Source organism: Chaetodon trifascialis, chromosome 8, assembly GCF_039877785.1.
Source record: "Chaetodon trifascialis isolate fChaTrf1 chromosome 8, fChaTrf1.hap1, whole genome shotgun sequence".
In the NCBI taxonomy this organism is placed as follows: domain Eukaryota; kingdom Metazoa; phylum Chordata; class Actinopteri; order Chaetodontiformes; family Chaetodontidae; genus Chaetodon; species Chaetodon trifascialis.
In genome coordinates, this window is record NC_092063.1 from 3,135,747 (window position 1) to 3,151,301 (window position 15,555).

At 49.2% G+C, this 15,555-nt stretch overlaps 3 protein-coding genes across 3 annotated transcripts; 1 reads left to right on the forward strand and 2 right to left on the reverse strand.

Annotated features, from left to right (window-relative positions):
* Positions 1-483: 483 nt before the first annotated feature.
* Positions 484-5,659, forward strand: LOC139334590 (zinc finger and BTB domain-containing protein 39). Its single transcript, XM_070967564.1, has 4 exons — positions 484-594; positions 1,470-2,756; positions 2,852-3,211; positions 3,671-5,659. Exons 2-4 carry the CDS (start codon positions 1,506-1,508, stop codon positions 4,643-4,645), a joined length of 2,586 nt encoding a protein of 861 aa, XP_070823665.1. The 5' UTR covers positions 484-594; positions 1,470-1,505; the 3' UTR covers positions 4,646-5,659.
* A 940-nt stretch (positions 5,660-6,599) lies between these two features.
* Positions 6,600-8,553, reverse strand: LOC139335476 (G-protein coupled receptor 182-like). Its single transcript, XM_070969097.1, has 2 exons — positions 8,442-8,553; positions 6,600-7,701 (listed from the first exon to the last, which is right to left on the reverse strand). The coding sequence occupies exon 2, from the start codon at positions 7,696-7,698 to the stop codon at positions 6,607-6,609; it is 1,092 nt and encodes a 363-aa protein (XP_070825198.1). The 5' UTR covers positions 7,699-7,701; positions 8,442-8,553; the 3' UTR covers positions 6,600-6,606.
* Positions 8,554-10,387: 1,834 nt separating this feature from the next.
* LOC139335415 (G-protein coupled receptor 182-like) lies at positions 10,388-12,852 on the reverse strand. Its single transcript, XM_070969011.1, has 2 exons — positions 12,741-12,852; positions 10,388-11,990 (listed from the first exon to the last, which is right to left on the reverse strand). The coding sequence occupies exon 2, from the start codon at positions 11,985-11,987 to the stop codon at positions 10,896-10,898; it is 1,092 nt and encodes a 363-aa protein (XP_070825112.1). The 5' UTR covers positions 11,988-11,990; positions 12,741-12,852; the 3' UTR covers positions 10,388-10,895.
* Positions 12,853-15,555: the final 2,703 nt, after the last annotated feature.

Here is a 15,555-nt window from a genome sequence, read left to right on the forward strand (position 1 = left end):
CTGATCAGAAATAAACAGATAGAAATGGCTTAGTGAGGAAGGTTAAGGACACTTAATTATACTTCTTGTCTGATTTTGTGTTATTACACTACATATAGTTGTGAAAGCGGATCAGACTTCATAGAAAAATCCTTGAATTTGTTTAAAAACTATTTTAGTTTTGTTGATTTTATTTATCAAAAGGGATCTCAAACCTCGTCTTCATCCAGCCTGCGTGAATCCAGATTCAACTGTACTGTCAAACTTGGACTGGAGTGACAAACAGGCTCCAGACAGTGTTTAAAACACAATTTCAGATCACTGAATATTTGTCTTTTTCAATGAAAACAGAAAACAATTCTTCTGTTCAGAAGCAATAAAATAAGTGAAAATCTAAGTTGTTTCACAGCACGTTGGCTCAGCCTTTTCGTTGCAATGACTCATCCGGACGTTAGGGGGAGCCTGCTGCACGCTTGTTGTTGACATACGTCATCAACATGCGACGGGCGATCAAACGGGTTTTAATTACAGCGTTTATAATCCGTGGACGTCCACCGGAGTCCCTTTGAAACCATCATAGAAAAATGTTCGTCCCCGTCAAACGTCTCTCAATGGGTGAGTCCTGATAGTGAGACAAACGGCACGGACACTCGAACAAGGAGGTGATTTTGATCACGAATAAATGTGTAAAATCTGTCTGATTTAGCTGTTAGTGAGCAGAGTTACCGTAACGTGTCTGGATTGTCTGGAAAAACTGGCTAAGCTTCGTTAGCTTCTGGTCGGAGTGCTGCACTTCAAATGTAAAGTCAGAGCAGAAAACAGGCAGCAACAACAACAGAAACCTGCTGGAAGTGCGAGCTTCTCTGGAAAAGTGCTTTTGTTGGGTCTGCGCTGGTGGGATGGAGGTGACATTGCTCAGAGTTCATCTATGTCTCCATCACTTCTCTGTATTCAACGCACAGATTCGCTTCTTTGAACGACCGTTTGTCCCAAAGTGTTTTGCAGTAAAGTCCTGATATTTAAACTTCACTGTCAATGAACCAGCTGTTGATTATTCCAAGTGATGGACCTGTAATTGAAGACAGAAACCAGAATGACAAACATCCATCAAGTCAGAGTGGCTGCTATGGTAACAAGGTTAATGAAGGGCAAATAAGGTGATTCTGGCATCTCAGAGACTTTAAGTCATTCTTATGTGGATCCAGAAATATGATTTTCTGTTTTCAGTCTGTTTCCCTGGAGGACGTTTTGACTCATCCAGGCGCTGATTTGTTTACTGACTGCATGGGACCACAGACGCTTGGTGATGTCATTGTAAACTGAATGTTTGGGATTGTTGGATTGCTGAAAACTTGACATGATGGGCATTTAATACTATCTGATGTTTTACAGACAATAAGAAACAGATGAAAAGAAAGAATTATCCTGTGACAGCGTGTAGTGCACCTGTTCCTCCTCTGTCGCTCTGACTGTCTTCTCTGCTCCTGCAGTTGGACCGTAGCGCACCAGGAGCTGCAGCAGCAGGGATGAGGATCCGGCTGCAGGGTCCCGGCCACGCTGCCAGTCTTCTCACTGAGCTCAACCGCTGCCGACAGTCACGTCGATACTGTGACGTGATCCTGCAAGTCGGCAACCGCACATTCGCAGCGCACCGCGCGGTGCTGGCCTGCGCCGGGACGTACTTCCGCAACCTGTTCGCCCGGGCTCCGGCCTCGTCCACCACCGCCTTCTCTCTGGAGTTCATCTCCCCGGCCAACTTTGAGAAGGTGCTGACGTTCGTCTACACGGGGGAGATCTTCACCGATCTCATAGATGTTGGGGTGCTGTATGAGCTGGCTGAGAGGCTGGGCGTTCGTGAGCTGGTGAGGGCGTGTCACGCCACCTTCCCTGACCTGCAGGCTTCTGTGTCTGCAAACTGTAAAGCAGGCAGCTCTGGAGACCTCAGCCTGGACTCCAGCATGGTTGCTGCCGCCGCGTCCTCATCGGTTGCTGTTAATGCAGCTTCTGCGTCGGCGTCGTCTGTGTGCTCCTCCGCCGCCTCCTGCTCGTCTCTGTCTTCGTCCGCCGCCCCGACCCCTGCTGCCGCTCCCTCGCCTCTCTTCCAAGCCAGGATGGCCAGGGCCGGCAGCGAATCTCACGCCGGGTCTCTGTCTCTGGACCTGAAAGCAGAGGACGTCCAGTCTCACATCGGCTACGGGCAGATGGCAGTAGATCATCAACCAGCAGGAGGACACAGTCTTCTAACCAGCAGCCATTCCAGTCAGTGTGATAGCGTGCTGCCTCTGGGGCCAGTGCTCCAGCTGAAGACTGAGCAAGGGCTGGAAGAAGAGGAGGCAGAAGGCAGCTGTGAGGATGGTTGCAGGGACAGACGAATGGTTTCTGAGAGCGCAGGAAGCTCTCTGCCTCAGAGCAGCGCCGTCGCTCCGTCAGACTCCTGCTCCTTCCCGGACTCCTCGGCTCAGCTCGGAGGCGAGGCCTCAGGAGAACCTCTGGGCGGCCTGCAGGTGGGGTCGGTGGAGGGTGGCATGGTGGACGTCCAGAGGGACGGCAGGCTGATGTTTGGAGAGGTGGAGGAGGGGGAGAACGAGGTGGAGAGGGAGGCCCTGCAGGGGAATGGAGCAATAGAGGGAACAGAGGAGGAGCAGTGGAGGCAGCTGGCAGGAGAGATCATCGAGCTGAGCGACGATGAGAACTTCATGGAGGAGGGAGATGAGGAGGATGATGAAGACGACCTTGTGTGTGTGGAGAATGGAGAAGGAGGGAACTCAAGCAGCCAGGTAATGTTTGTATTAGAGACACAACATATAAACAGTAAATAATTTTAGGTAAATGTGAGTCCACAGAACAGGAATCATGTTCTTCACTCCTCCAGGTGACGGGGAACATGGCGTCATGTAAAGCCTGCGCAGTGCCTCTCCCAGCAGACCCGGCCGCCATCAGGCGACACGCCGAGACCCACCTGACGGAGCTCGGGCTTTGCAGGCTGTGCGGGGCCTCGTTTCCAGACCGCGTCGCCGGCGTCGCCCACTGCCTCTCCCACGTCGGGGTGCAGCTCTTCACCTGCGACATGTGTCACTCGCAGTTCTGCAGCCAGAACAAACTGCTGCGCCACCACCGCCAGACAGCCTCCAGCTACACGATACCACAGGGGGCGCTGACCAACAGCAGCCAGGGCCTGAGCGCCGAGCTGCAGTGTGCAGTGTGCACCAAAACCCTCAGCAAGGACTTCCAGGTTGGTGCGTGTGGGTGCAGGGTATGGAAAAAAAACCTCAAGTCAATCTAAGACATCAGTCACTTACTATGGAGTAATACCACTACTACTACTAATAATTTATTTGGGACAATCAAAATACAAGAATCTGTTTTGTCCTCTCTGAGCTCTATGTGTTTTTACATCGAGTACAGTGTTTAAACTGAGTCAGACTCCTTGTATGTGCACATATACAGACACTGTGGTGAAAGCTGACATTAGATCCATTGTCGTTTAAGAGCGGTGGCTCTATTCTTGGAATCACATAAGAACCAGATAAAAGTGAAACACCTGATTTCAAAAGCAAACCTGCAGTGTGTTGAGGCGTCTGCGGTTTGTATGATTAACATCAGAAAACCGGATTACTCTTTAACCAGCTGTTCGCCCCGCTGCTCTCGTCAGACTCTCACGTTTGTTTTCTGTGTCTGACCTCCTCCACAGACCGTCAAAGACCACCTGCTGAGCCACGTGTGTCCTCAGAGCCTGAGCTGCGGCGTGTGTCACCTCCCTCAGCTCTCCCTCTGCTCGCTGCTGTGGCACGCCCTCGCCCACCTCTCCTTGCCCGTCTTCAGCTGCCCGCACTGCGGGCGCTGCTTCGTCGAGCGCCCCCTGCTGGACAGGCACATGACCGCGCACGCCGAGGAGGCGGCAGCAAAGGAGAGGGAGCTGAGGGCCCTCAGAGTCGTGGCAGATGGAGCTGGGGGAGGTGGTGTGGCAGGAGCGGAGGAGTTGCATTGCTTCCTGTGCCCGCAGACTTTCCGCTCCTCTTCCGCCTTTCAGTACCACCTCAGCCTGCACACCAGCGAGTCCCTGGGGACCGGTGGAGGCATCGGGGGCCATGGCTGGCTGGGCAAACGTAAAGCTGACCAGTCTCTGGAGTGCCCTCCGTCTTCCTGCTCCTCCTCCTCTCCGCGGGAAGTCGGCGGCCTCGTTAAAATGAGCAACATGGGATTGGGGCTGGGGGTGGGCTTCAGCATACCGGATAAGTTTTTTCAAGGGTCCGTGCACAGCCTGTCCTCCGGGGTCCTGACCAACGGTAGCTCAGGCCAGGACGGGGGCGCCGGGGTGGCGGGTGTCCGTGGGAAATGGTACCGCTGCCGCTACTGCGGCAAACGTTTCGCCCACTCGGGGGAGTTCACCTATCACCTCCGCATCCACACCGGGGAGAAGCCCTATCAGTGCAAGGTCTGCCTGCGCTTCTTCAGAGGCCGCTCCACCATGATCTGCCACCTGAAGACGCACGCCGGCGCCCTCATGTACCGCTGCACCGTCTGCGGCCTTTACTTCTCCACGCTGAAGCTGGTGTCGTCACACATGGAGCTCCACAAAGACCACCTGCCCCCGGACTTCAACATCGAGCAGACCTTCATGTACAACGATCACTCTAAAGAGCCGCTGCCCGCCGTGGACACCTGATGGCCTGTTGGCCGGCGTTTCCCTCCCCGCCCCCCCCTCCCCTCTCTCTGGTTGTCGTGGACCACATACTGCATAGAACAGACCAGGGCTGCAACTGATGGTTATTTTCATTATCGATTATTTTTTTATCGTTTGGTTTAATCGGTTGTTTATGTGAAAAAATGCCTGGAGTCTGAGGTGACGTCTTCAAATTTTGTTCCGCCAACAGTCCAAAACCCAAAGATATTCACTTTAAAATGACACAAAACAGAGAAAAGCAGCAAATCTTCTCATCTAAGGAGCTGGAACAAGAGACTGTTGGCATTAAATCCACGAGCAGAGTTATTGAGGATTTTTCTTCTGTCAGTCTACTAATCGATGAACGGTGCCGGCTCTGTCTTAGACTTAGACGTTTAGAATGTAGTGGACATGTTACCTGTCAGATGCTGTTCGCTGAGTCGACCGGTTCAGGTTGATCTGTGAACTAAGACGAAAAGAAGCCACTTGGTGGCAGTGTGTCTCCTGTTGTGTGTCAGGGACAGACGGACGTCGGCGCTCTGCTGCGTCCTCTGCTCTGAGTCTGTATCTTTATGACGTCAATATCAGGATAGGTTTCTCTGTCAGTGATTGATAATTACACTGTTATTGAAGTAGCACCTCATTGTAGCATAGAAATTATTTTCCTATATTTGCAGTCAGTATTTTCGCGCACGCGTTTTTTTATGTGTCTTTTAAAGTTTCATTTTTAACTCCACAGACGCGTGAGGACGAGGCGTCTTCACGAAGGATCTGGTCACATGCTGTGTCCACTTGAAGCATGTCGTGCTGTAAAAAACATTTAATCGCCCATTTCATCACATTTCAGTGTAACATACGTGTCTTACCTCATATTTATGGCGACAGTGCAACTATTTATTATCTTTATGCCTTTATACATTTCATTATCTGTTTCTAAAGCTATCAATGAATGTTGGCCTTCTTTAAACGTTGTTTTTTGAAAAGAATAAATAATAAATGCCTCCAGGAAGACTGTTATCACCCCTCAATGACTTTTCTAATCTGCCTCGGGTGACCTTTAAAAGCGTCCCGCACCACAAAATCCATCCATCATCAGAATTTCAGTGATGAACTTGCAGAATTGTGTGTCGTATTGTGAACCTCCTGCTTCCAGGGGCTTGTGACCTTTGCCCTTCAAAGCCCCGTCTCTTCCTGTTATTGTGCCATCTGTGGACTTACACCCACTTTTCCTTTTTTTCTGCCCTCTTATCGTTTCAACTGTTGAACGTGACACATTCCAGATGGAAGTAACTGTGAAGAAGATCAACAGCAACTGCGAGGAGATAACAAAGAGCAGCAAAGTGTCTCAGTGAAATAAACACATGAAGCTTCCAAACATGCACGTCCCAAAGCCTTTTCATTGCTCAGCTTCAGTGGATACACACAGTGTTTGATGGAGTTTTATTGCGTTTTTAACAGGTGACCATGTTACAGGGCAGGGATCCTACAGCAGCGTCCAGAAACAGATAAAAAAGCGTTGAGTAATGTGAACTATCTGTTAGGTTTGTCATGATAGGAAAGCACTCATCTGTTCAGTTACATTTTCATATTTGCAGGATGTTTGTGTGGTTATGAGGATCGCTCTTATCTGGCGCTGGACAGAGTTGTTTACACACATTCCTGGTTTGGCGCTGAGATTTTAGAGGTTGCCATGAGTTCCTGTGGGAGCCAAGCAGCTTTGAGGAAAAAAAAACATCAAACGCTTTTCCTGCTTTCCTGTTTCAAACTGATCAGATACATGATAAAAAACAGGAAGTGGGTTATCAGAGGAAGGTGTCGGAGAGCCCATCTGCTCCGTAACAATCAGCGCAACGAGTCTGTGATACGAGACGTTGAACAATCTGTGCCTCTGGTGTTCTGAGGCACCGAGACTGGATTCAGTTCTGTCGGATCTGTCGAACTCTCCGCTCGTCTCGGTTTCTTCCTTACGAGCAGACGTCAGACTGGCTGGTGCTGGCGTTGCTCAGCTTGCGTTGCTTCCCCGGGTCTCTGCTGCCTCCGTTGGGAGCACTGGGCTGGGTCCCCACTCCCACCAGGTCCTCAGTTCGCTCTCTGGGTAGGTAGTCCACCACAGCGTTGATCAGGTTGTTGCGGAAGCTCTTGCTGAGGAAGTTGTAGAGGATGGGGTTGGCGACGCAGTGGAAAAGAGAGAAGCTCTGCACCACGCTGAAGGAGAAGTAGAGGACTTCCATCATGTTGCAGCTGTAGAAGAAGGGCATGTGGTCATCTATGTTCAACAGGAATAAGACCATGTGGTAGGGCAGCCAGCACATGACGAACACCAGGGAGTAGACGTGCACAAGCCACACGTCCCGCCGGCTCTGCACGTCCGGGTTTGCTTTAACTGCACGAGCGATCAGCACGTTGCAGGTGATGATGACGGCAGCGGGGAACAGGAACTGGAAGAGCAGGCAGAGGAAGGCCACTGTGGCGAACCATTCAGCGAGGTTGTACTCGGGCATCATGTAACAGCCTGGCTCGTCCCACTCTAGGAGGTCCACGTGGACGTTCTCCATCAGAGCCAGGAACAAGGAGAACGCCCACAGGCTTCCGCAGAGCACCCAGCGGCGCCGGCCCACCGCAGGGAAGAAGGCCGGAAACGAGGGTCTGCTCAGGGACAGGTAGCGCTCCAGGGTCATGAAGGCCAGGAAGAAGGAGCTGCTGTAGATGTTGACCAGGTAGATGAGGTTGGTGACCTTGCAGAGGAAGCGGCCCCACAGCCAAACATGGTCCATGATCACCTCCATCATGAAGAACGGCAGAATCACGATCACCATCAGGTCCGACAGGTTCACGTTGATGATGCAGAAGAGAACGCCGCTGGCCGAGTGGCATCGGCGCCAGTTGACCCAGACGACCAGCGAGTTCTCCAGCAGGCCCACCATGAAGATGAAGAGGTAGAGCAGGAAGAGGGCGATGCGGCGATAGTCCGTATCCAGCTCGATGGTGCACTCATAGATGAACCATGGCGTGCCGTTGAAGTAGTCTAATGAGTGGTTGTGCCCGTGAGCGCTCATGGTCTGGAGTGAAAAGCAGAGGGAAAGTGTTTCATATCTGGTAAGAGTTCAGATTTACTTTGTGGTTAATCAGATTATTTTTCAGACGTTACATAACACAAACACAGGAGGAGGAGGAGGAGGAGGGTGGCAGGCGTGCTGGGTTGAAATGGGTTGAGATGGATACTAAAACCACAACAGCTCATTAGAAATTCATTTTCACAACCTGCAACATGCAGCTCAGAGAGTAAAGTGTCTCACTTCGGGGTGATGTCAGTGCATGCTTGGATTGGTTTAGAACTGAAAGAGGACTCCACTGATTTAGCATCACACTCCTACAACACTGCAGGACTCATGATGGACAGTTTAAAAAGAAACTGCAGCTGAATCATTGATGTCATCTCTTCTATTGCACATGTTCTTCATCTTCTTCAAAACCTGGAGCCTACATTACCCACAATGCAACTCAAATACTGGAAGTTTGGTTGGACTTTCAGGTGTCTTGTACCAGTAGCGGCTAATAATGCTGGAGTCTCTGGGCTGCAGCAGAGATGAGGAGCTGCAGAGCTTCAGTAAACTCCCTGTGACTTCGTCAGAGTCGTGCAGCTCCCTCTGGAGCCACAAAAGACTTTACAGCTTTATTCATACACGTAGTACTACTCCTCATACAGACTTTAAAGTTTAAAATCAGTGGAGTTCCCTTTTTAAATGCAAATGTAAGGTGGAAACAGTTTGCGGCATTCCCAAAAAAGACCTTACCGTACCTTGTTGTGATGATGAGCGTGCTGGGGATGAAGAGGGCAGGTCCCTCCCGAGGCCTCGTTTCTTCTGGAGAGTTTTCTGCGTGAAGCCTGCAGACGACTCCTTCCAGCTCTGATGTGGAGGACTATCTGAGCGATCGAGGAGCCAGGAGTTTCTACCCTCCCATTCCTCATTAACACACACACACACACACACACACACACACACACACACACACACACACACACACACACGCACGCACACTTCTATCTAACAGGACATCCTCAGCGTGGCCACACAGCGAAAGGAAATGTGTGATAACTGAAGCTGGATGACAGAAAGGTGTTTCCAAGAACATCTGTTCCGACAGGAGGAGACCTCACACAAAAACACTTCATCCAGAGCTGAACCCGCTCTCGCCTCTGAGGCTCACAGAGAGAAATCAAACCTCTGAAGGCCTCGAAAGAAACTAAAACTCAATATCCTTCACACTAAACATCCCACCTTCTCCCTCAAAGCTGGAATATATGGACAACATCAAAACATGTGGATCTTAAGGGGTTGACCAATGGGAGCTCAGGCCAGGACGGGGGTGCCGGGGTGGCGGGCGTCCATGGGAAATGGACAAAAAAAATTTTTTTCACGTACAACGATCACTCTAAAGAGCCGCTGCCCGCCGTGGACACCTGATGGCCTGTTGGCCGGCGTTTCCCTCCCCGCCCCCCCTCCCCTCTCTCTGGTTGTCGTGGACCACATACTGCATAGAACAGACCAGGGCTACAACTGATGGTTATTTTCATCATTGATTATTTTTTTATCGTTTGGTTTAATCAGTTGTTTATATGAAAAAATGCCCCGAGTCTTCAAATTTTGTTCCGCCAACAGTCCAAAACCCAAAGATATTCACTTTAAAATGACACAAAACAGAGAAAAGCAGCAAATCTTCACTAAGTCGACCGGTTCAGGTTGATCTGTGAACTAAGACGAAAAGAAGCCACTTGGTGGCAGTGTGTCTCCTGTTGTGTGTCAGGGACAGACGGACGTCGGCGCTCTGCTGCGTCCTCTGCTCTGAGTCTGTATCTTTATGACGTCAATATCAGGATAGGTTTCTCTGTCAGTGATTGATAATTACACTGTTATTGAAGTAGCACCTCATTGTAGCATAGAAATTATTTTCCTATATTTGCAGTCAGTATTTTCGCGCACGCGTTTTTTTATGTGTCTTTTAAAGTTTCATTTTTAACTCCACAGACGCGTGAGGACGAGGCGTCTTCACGAAGGATCTGGTCACATGCTGTGTCCACTTGAAGCATGTCGTGCTGTAAAAAACATTTAATCGCCCATTTCATCACATTTCAGTGTAACATACGTGTCTTACCTCATATTTATGGCGACAGTGCAACTATTTATTATCTTTATGCCTTTATACATTTCATTATCTGTTTCTAAAGCTATCAATGAATGTTGGCCTTCTTTAAACGTTGTTTTTTGAAAAGAATAAATAATAAATGCCTCCAGGAAGACTGTTATCACCCCTCAATGACTTTTCTAATCTGCCTCGGGTGACCTTTAAAAGCGTCCCGCACCACAAAATCCATCCATCATCAGAATTTCAGTGATGAACTTGCAGAATTGTGTGTCGTATTGTGAACCTCCTGCTTCCAGGGGCTTGTGACCTTTGCCCTTCAAAGCCCCGTCTCTTCCTGTTATTGTGCCATCTGTGGACTTACACCCACTTTTCCTTTTTTTCTGCCCTCTTATCGTTTCAACTGTTGAACGTGACACATTCCAGATGGAAGTAACTGTGAAGAAGATCAACAGCAACTGCGAGGAGATAACAAAGAGCAGCAAAGTGTCTCAGTGAAATAAACACATGAAGCTTCCAAACATGCACGTCCCAAAGCCTTTTCATTGCTCAGCTTCAGTGGATACACACAGTGTTTGATGGAGTTTTATTGCGTTTTTAACAGGTGACCATGTTACAGGGCAGGGATCCTACAGCAGCGTCCAGAAACAGATAAAAAAGCGTTGAGTAATGTGAACTATCTGTTAGGTTTGTCATGATAGGAAAGCACTCATCTGTTCAGTTACATTTTCATATTTGCAGGATGTTTGTGTGGTTATGAGGATCACTCTTATCTGGCGCTGGACAGAGTTGTTTACACACATTCCTGGTTTGGCGCTGAGATTTTAGAGGTTGCCATGAGTTCCTGTGGGAGCCAAGCAGCTTTGAGGAAAAAAAAAACATCAAACGCTTTTCCTGCTTTCCTATTTCAAACTGATCAGATACATGATAAAAAACAGGAAGTGGGTTATCAGAGGAAGGTGTCGGAGAGCCCATCTGCTCCGTAACAATCAGCGCAACGAGTCTGTGATACGAGACGTTGAACAATCTGTGCCTCTGGTGTTCTGAGGCACCGAGACTGGATTCAGTTCTGTCGGATCTGTCGAACTCTCTGCTCGTCTCGGTTTCTTCCTTACGAGCAGACGTCAGACTGGCTGGTGCTGGCGTTGCTCAGCTTGCGTTGCTTCCCCGGGTCTCTGCTGCCTCCGTTGGGAGCACTGGGCTGGGTCCCCACTCCCACCAGGTCCTCAGTTCGCTCTCTGGGTAGGTAGTCCACCACAGCGTTGATCAGGTTGTTGCGGAAGCTCTTGCTGAGGAAGTTGTAGAGGATGGGGTTGGCGACGCAGTGGAAAAGAGAGAAGCTCTGCACCACGCTGAAGGAGAAGTAGAGGACTTCCACCATGTTGCAGCTGAAGAGGAAGGGCTCGAGGTCATCTATGATCATCAGGAGTAAGACCACGTGGTAGGGCAGCCAGCAGACCACAAACACCAGGGAGTACACGTGCACAAGCCACACGTCCCGCCGGCTCTGCACGTCCGGGTTTGCTTTAACTGCACGAGCGATCAGCACGTTGCAGGTGATGATGACGGCAGCGGGGAACAGGAACTGGAAGAGCAGGCAGAGGAAGGCCACGGAGACGAACCATGCGGTGTAGCTGTATTCGGGCATCATGTAACAGCCTGGCTCGTCCCACTCTAGGAGGTCCACGTGGACGTTCTCCATGAGAGCCAGGAACAAGGAGAACGCCCACAGGCCTCCGCAGAGCACCCAGCGGCGCCGGCCCACCGCAGGGAAGAAGGCCGGAAAAGAGGGTCTGCTCAGGGACAGGTAGCGCTCCAGGGTCATGAAGGCCAGGAAGAAGGAGCTGCTGTAGAAGTTGACCACGTAGATGAGGTTGGTGACCTTGCAGAGGAAGCGGCCCCACAGCCAAACCTTGTCCATGGTCACCTCCATCATGAAGAACGGCAGAATCACGATCACCATCAGGTCCGACAGGCTCACGTTGATGATGCAGAAGAGAACGCCGCTGGCCGAGTGGCATCGGCGCCAGTTGACCCAGACGACCAGCGAGTTCTCCAGCAGGCCCACCATGAAGATGAAGAGGTAGAGCAGGAAGAGGGCGATGCGGCGATAGTCCGTATCCAGCTCGATGGTGCACTCATAGATGAACCATGGCGTGCCGTTGAAGTAGTCTAATGAGTGGTTGTGCCCGTGAGCGCTCATGGTCTGGAGTGAAAAGCAGAGGGAAAGTGTTTCATATCTGGTAAGAGTTCAGATTTACTTTGTGGTTAATCAGATTATTTTTCAGACGTTACATAACACAAACACAGGAGGAGGAGGAGGAGGAGGGTGGCAGGCGTGCTGGGTTGAAATGGGTTGAGATGGATACTAAAACCACAACAGCTCATTAGAAATTCATTTTCACAACCTGCAACATGCAGCTCAGAGAGTAAAGTGTCTCACTTCGGGGTGATGTCAGTGCATGCTTGGATTGGTTTAGAACTGAAAGAGGACTCCACTGATTTAGCATCACACTCCTACAACACTGCAGGACTCATGATGGACAGTTTAAAAAGAAACTGCAGCTGAATCATTGATGTCATCTCTTCTATTGCACATGTTCTTCATCTTCTTCAAAACCTGGAGCCTACATTACCCACAATGCAACTCAAATACTGGAAGTTTGGTTGGACTTTCAGGTGTCTTGTATTAGTAGCGGCTAATAATGCTGGAGTCTCTGGGCTGCAGCAGAGATGAGGAGCTGCAGAGCTTCAGTAAACTCCCTGTGACTTCGTCAGAGTCGTGCAGCTCCCTCTGGAGCCACAAAAGACTTTACAGCTTTATTCATACACGTAGTACTACTCCTCATACAGACTTTAAAGTTTAAAATCAGTGGAGTTCCCTTTTTAAATGCAAATGTAAGGTGGAAACAGTTTGCAGCATTCCCAAAAAAGATAGAAGTGGACTCGACCGTACCTTGTTGTGATGATGAGCGTGCTGGGGATGAAGAGGGCAGGTCCCTCCCGAGGCCTCGTTTCTTCTGGAGAGTTTTCTGCGTGAAGCCTGCAGACGACTCCTTCCAGCTCTGATGTGGAGGACTATCTGAGCGATCGAGGAGCCAGGAGTTTCTACCCTCCCATTCCTCATTAACACACACACACACACACACACACACACACACACACACACACACACACACACACACACACACACACACACACACACACACACACACACACACACACACACACAGTTCTATCTAACAGGACATCCTCAGCGTGGCCACACAGCGAAAGGAAATGTGTGATAATTAAAGCTGGATGACAGAAAGGTGTTTCCAAGAACATCTGTTCCGACAGGAGGAGACCTCACACAAAAACACTTCATCCAGAGATGAACCCGCTCTCGCCTCTGAGGCTCACAGAGAGAAATCAAACCTCTGAAGGCCTCGAAAGAAACTAAAACTCAATATCCTTCACACTAAACATCCCACCTTCTCCCTCAAAGCTGGAATATATGGACAACATCAAAACATGTGGATCTTAAGGGGTTCATTTTCCAATTAGTTTGAGTTTGTGTTAACTCTGTGGTGATGAGTTTCAGCGAGTTATCCTGTATGATCCTCCAACAGTGAAAAAGGCACCACATGGCAGAGAACAATGCCAGGAAGCCCTGGAACTCGGTGAGTGGAGGTAGAGGAGGGGGGAAGCCCGGGGCACGTCCACTGAAGAAGGGGGCTCTTTAACCTGGACACACACATCCTCATTATCACTTCATTTCAGCGCTCGTTGAAAGCGAGCTGCAGTGCGGCTTCGCTGACTTTATTCATGTGTTCATGGTGAAGTGATGCCACTGAGCAAAGCCGAGCAGCTCCTGGTGACGGAGCCCTCATGTGTCCTCGCTTGAGGGACAGTTAAGGTCACGGCTGAGGTCAGCGTCATACGGAGACAACGCAGGAACATTTGTGTTGGCTCTGATTCGCACTGATTAATGGGATCTGCCCCTCTGGATCGTCAGCAGTTTGCAGCTTAATGACCCCTTCAGCGGCGCCCTCCTTCTGTCTTGCTGCTCATCCTGCCTGAATCCTATTGTCTCAGTCTTCAGTTTTCTGGTGCAACAAATTGGTACCAGTCAGCAAATTCTGCCTCCTCTGATGAAACAGGAAGGAACCAGTCAGCGAAAACACATCTGAGTGAGACAAACAGCAGTCCCTGACCCTCGGCATGCTGTTCAAGACTGGATTAAAACATTTAAAGTAATAAAAAACACCTCGGGTTTACCTGAGACTCTGACCTGCAAAGTAAATGACCTCTCAGGATTTAATTTCCTGCAGGTACAGCGAGGCCAGCGGGCTGCAGCCGTGCAGGGAGGCTGTGCTTTCAGCTAAATGCTAACATCAGCATGCTAACACGGTCACAGTCACACTACCAAGGTGCAGGAAGTAAATGTTCAGTATACTTTACTGACAGAAAATAAGAGAATACTTTCAGTTTACTTTTTCTATATTTATCTGAGATACATTAACAAAATTATTTACGATTAGCCATTTGGCAGACGCTTTTATCCAAAGCAACGTACATATGAATTTACACACCGATGGCGCAGCATCAGGGGCAGTTTTGGTATCTTGCCCAAGGATACTTCTGCATATGGACTGCCGAGGCCAGGGATCGAACCACCGACCTCCTGATCGGTGGATGACCCCTCCCTCCTGAGCCACAGCCGCCTCACATTTTATTTTCAAGTGTACTTGGCTCATACAAATATACAGAAAAGTATATTTATACTTAATCTTTTGAGGTATATTTAGGAAAAGTATATTTAAGTATTCTTGCCTGATGCTGAAAGTTTAATTAACTTTGTTGTAGTCGTGCTTCCTCACTTTTTCAGACATGCTGGTTTCTTTGAGGCAGAACTCCAGCATGTGTTTCACATGCTATCATATCATCACGTTCAGGTTTTTAGTAGTAGCTTTGGGGTAAACAGAACATGGTCGGAGCTGAACCTGATCTTTTGTGTGCACAGCATCACTTAACATCTGTGAATGTGGCGAAGAAAAAGCAAAAAAATCTCACAATGCTGCAAACAAAGGAATGATACTACAAACTGAACTGATGAGGGGATGAGGAGCAGGTGGAGACACTCAGGTGAGGTGACTGAAAGGAGCTGATTGGCCGGGGGAAACACAGAACAGGGCAGCACTAACAGGGCTGATGCAGGGCAGGTGTGGACGCTGCAGGTAAACGGGAGGAGCAAAAAGAAGAAAAGCAGCCATCAGAGGCGTGCAGTGCTTCCTTCCTCCTCCTAAATTAATGCTTTGTTTTGTTTGTGTGTGTAGCTAAAGACTGTGATCACACTGTGTGTTTGTTCAATCTGAGCTGTCGTTCTTTGATTTTGCCGTCCAGTACAATAAGTTTCAGGATGAAGATATTCAGACTCTCCGTTTGCAGCATCGTTTTTGGCTTCTTACGACAGACTGCGCATCATTTTCTCCTTTTTCCATGAGATTTTGTGTGGACTTTTTGCATGTTTACACATAAATGTAAAGTCACTTTTGCACTTTCCTTGAGGAACAGAGGCGTCAGAGTGGACTGCAGAGGTCACTGCGACATAATCCAACACTCCCTCGACACAGACCCCCGACCAACATTGCTGGTTTTGGACAAGACCCTATCACATGTTCACTAATCCTACTGTGGAGTGTTTTTGTAATTGAGCAGTCAGACCTCTAGTTGCAGGCAGAAAGAAAGAAAGCTGACTGATGAGGGTTCAGTTCAGAAGAAATGTGAGT

Bases quoted from the DNA above. Each gene is read 5' to 3' on its own strand.
- LOC139335476 (XM_070969097.1), bottom strand. From the start codon at position 7,698: ATGAGCGCTCACGGGCACAACCACTCATTAGACTACTTCAACGGCACG.
- LOC139334590 (XM_070967564.1), top strand. From the start codon at position 1,506: ATGAGGATCCGGCTGCAGGGTCCCGGCCACGCTGCCAGTCTTCTCACT. The intron at 2,757-2,851 runs GTAATGTTTGTA...TCACTCCTCCAG, and splicing joins GAGGGAACTCAAGCAGCCAG to GTGACGGGGAACATGGCGTC. The intron at 3,212-3,670 runs GTTGGTGCGTGT...CCTCCTCCACAG, and splicing joins CCCTCAGCAAGGACTTCCAG to ACCGTCAAAGACCACCTGCT.
- LOC139335415 (XM_070969011.1), bottom strand. From the start codon at position 11,987: ATGAGCGCTCACGGGCACAACCACTCATTAGACTACTTCAACGGCACG.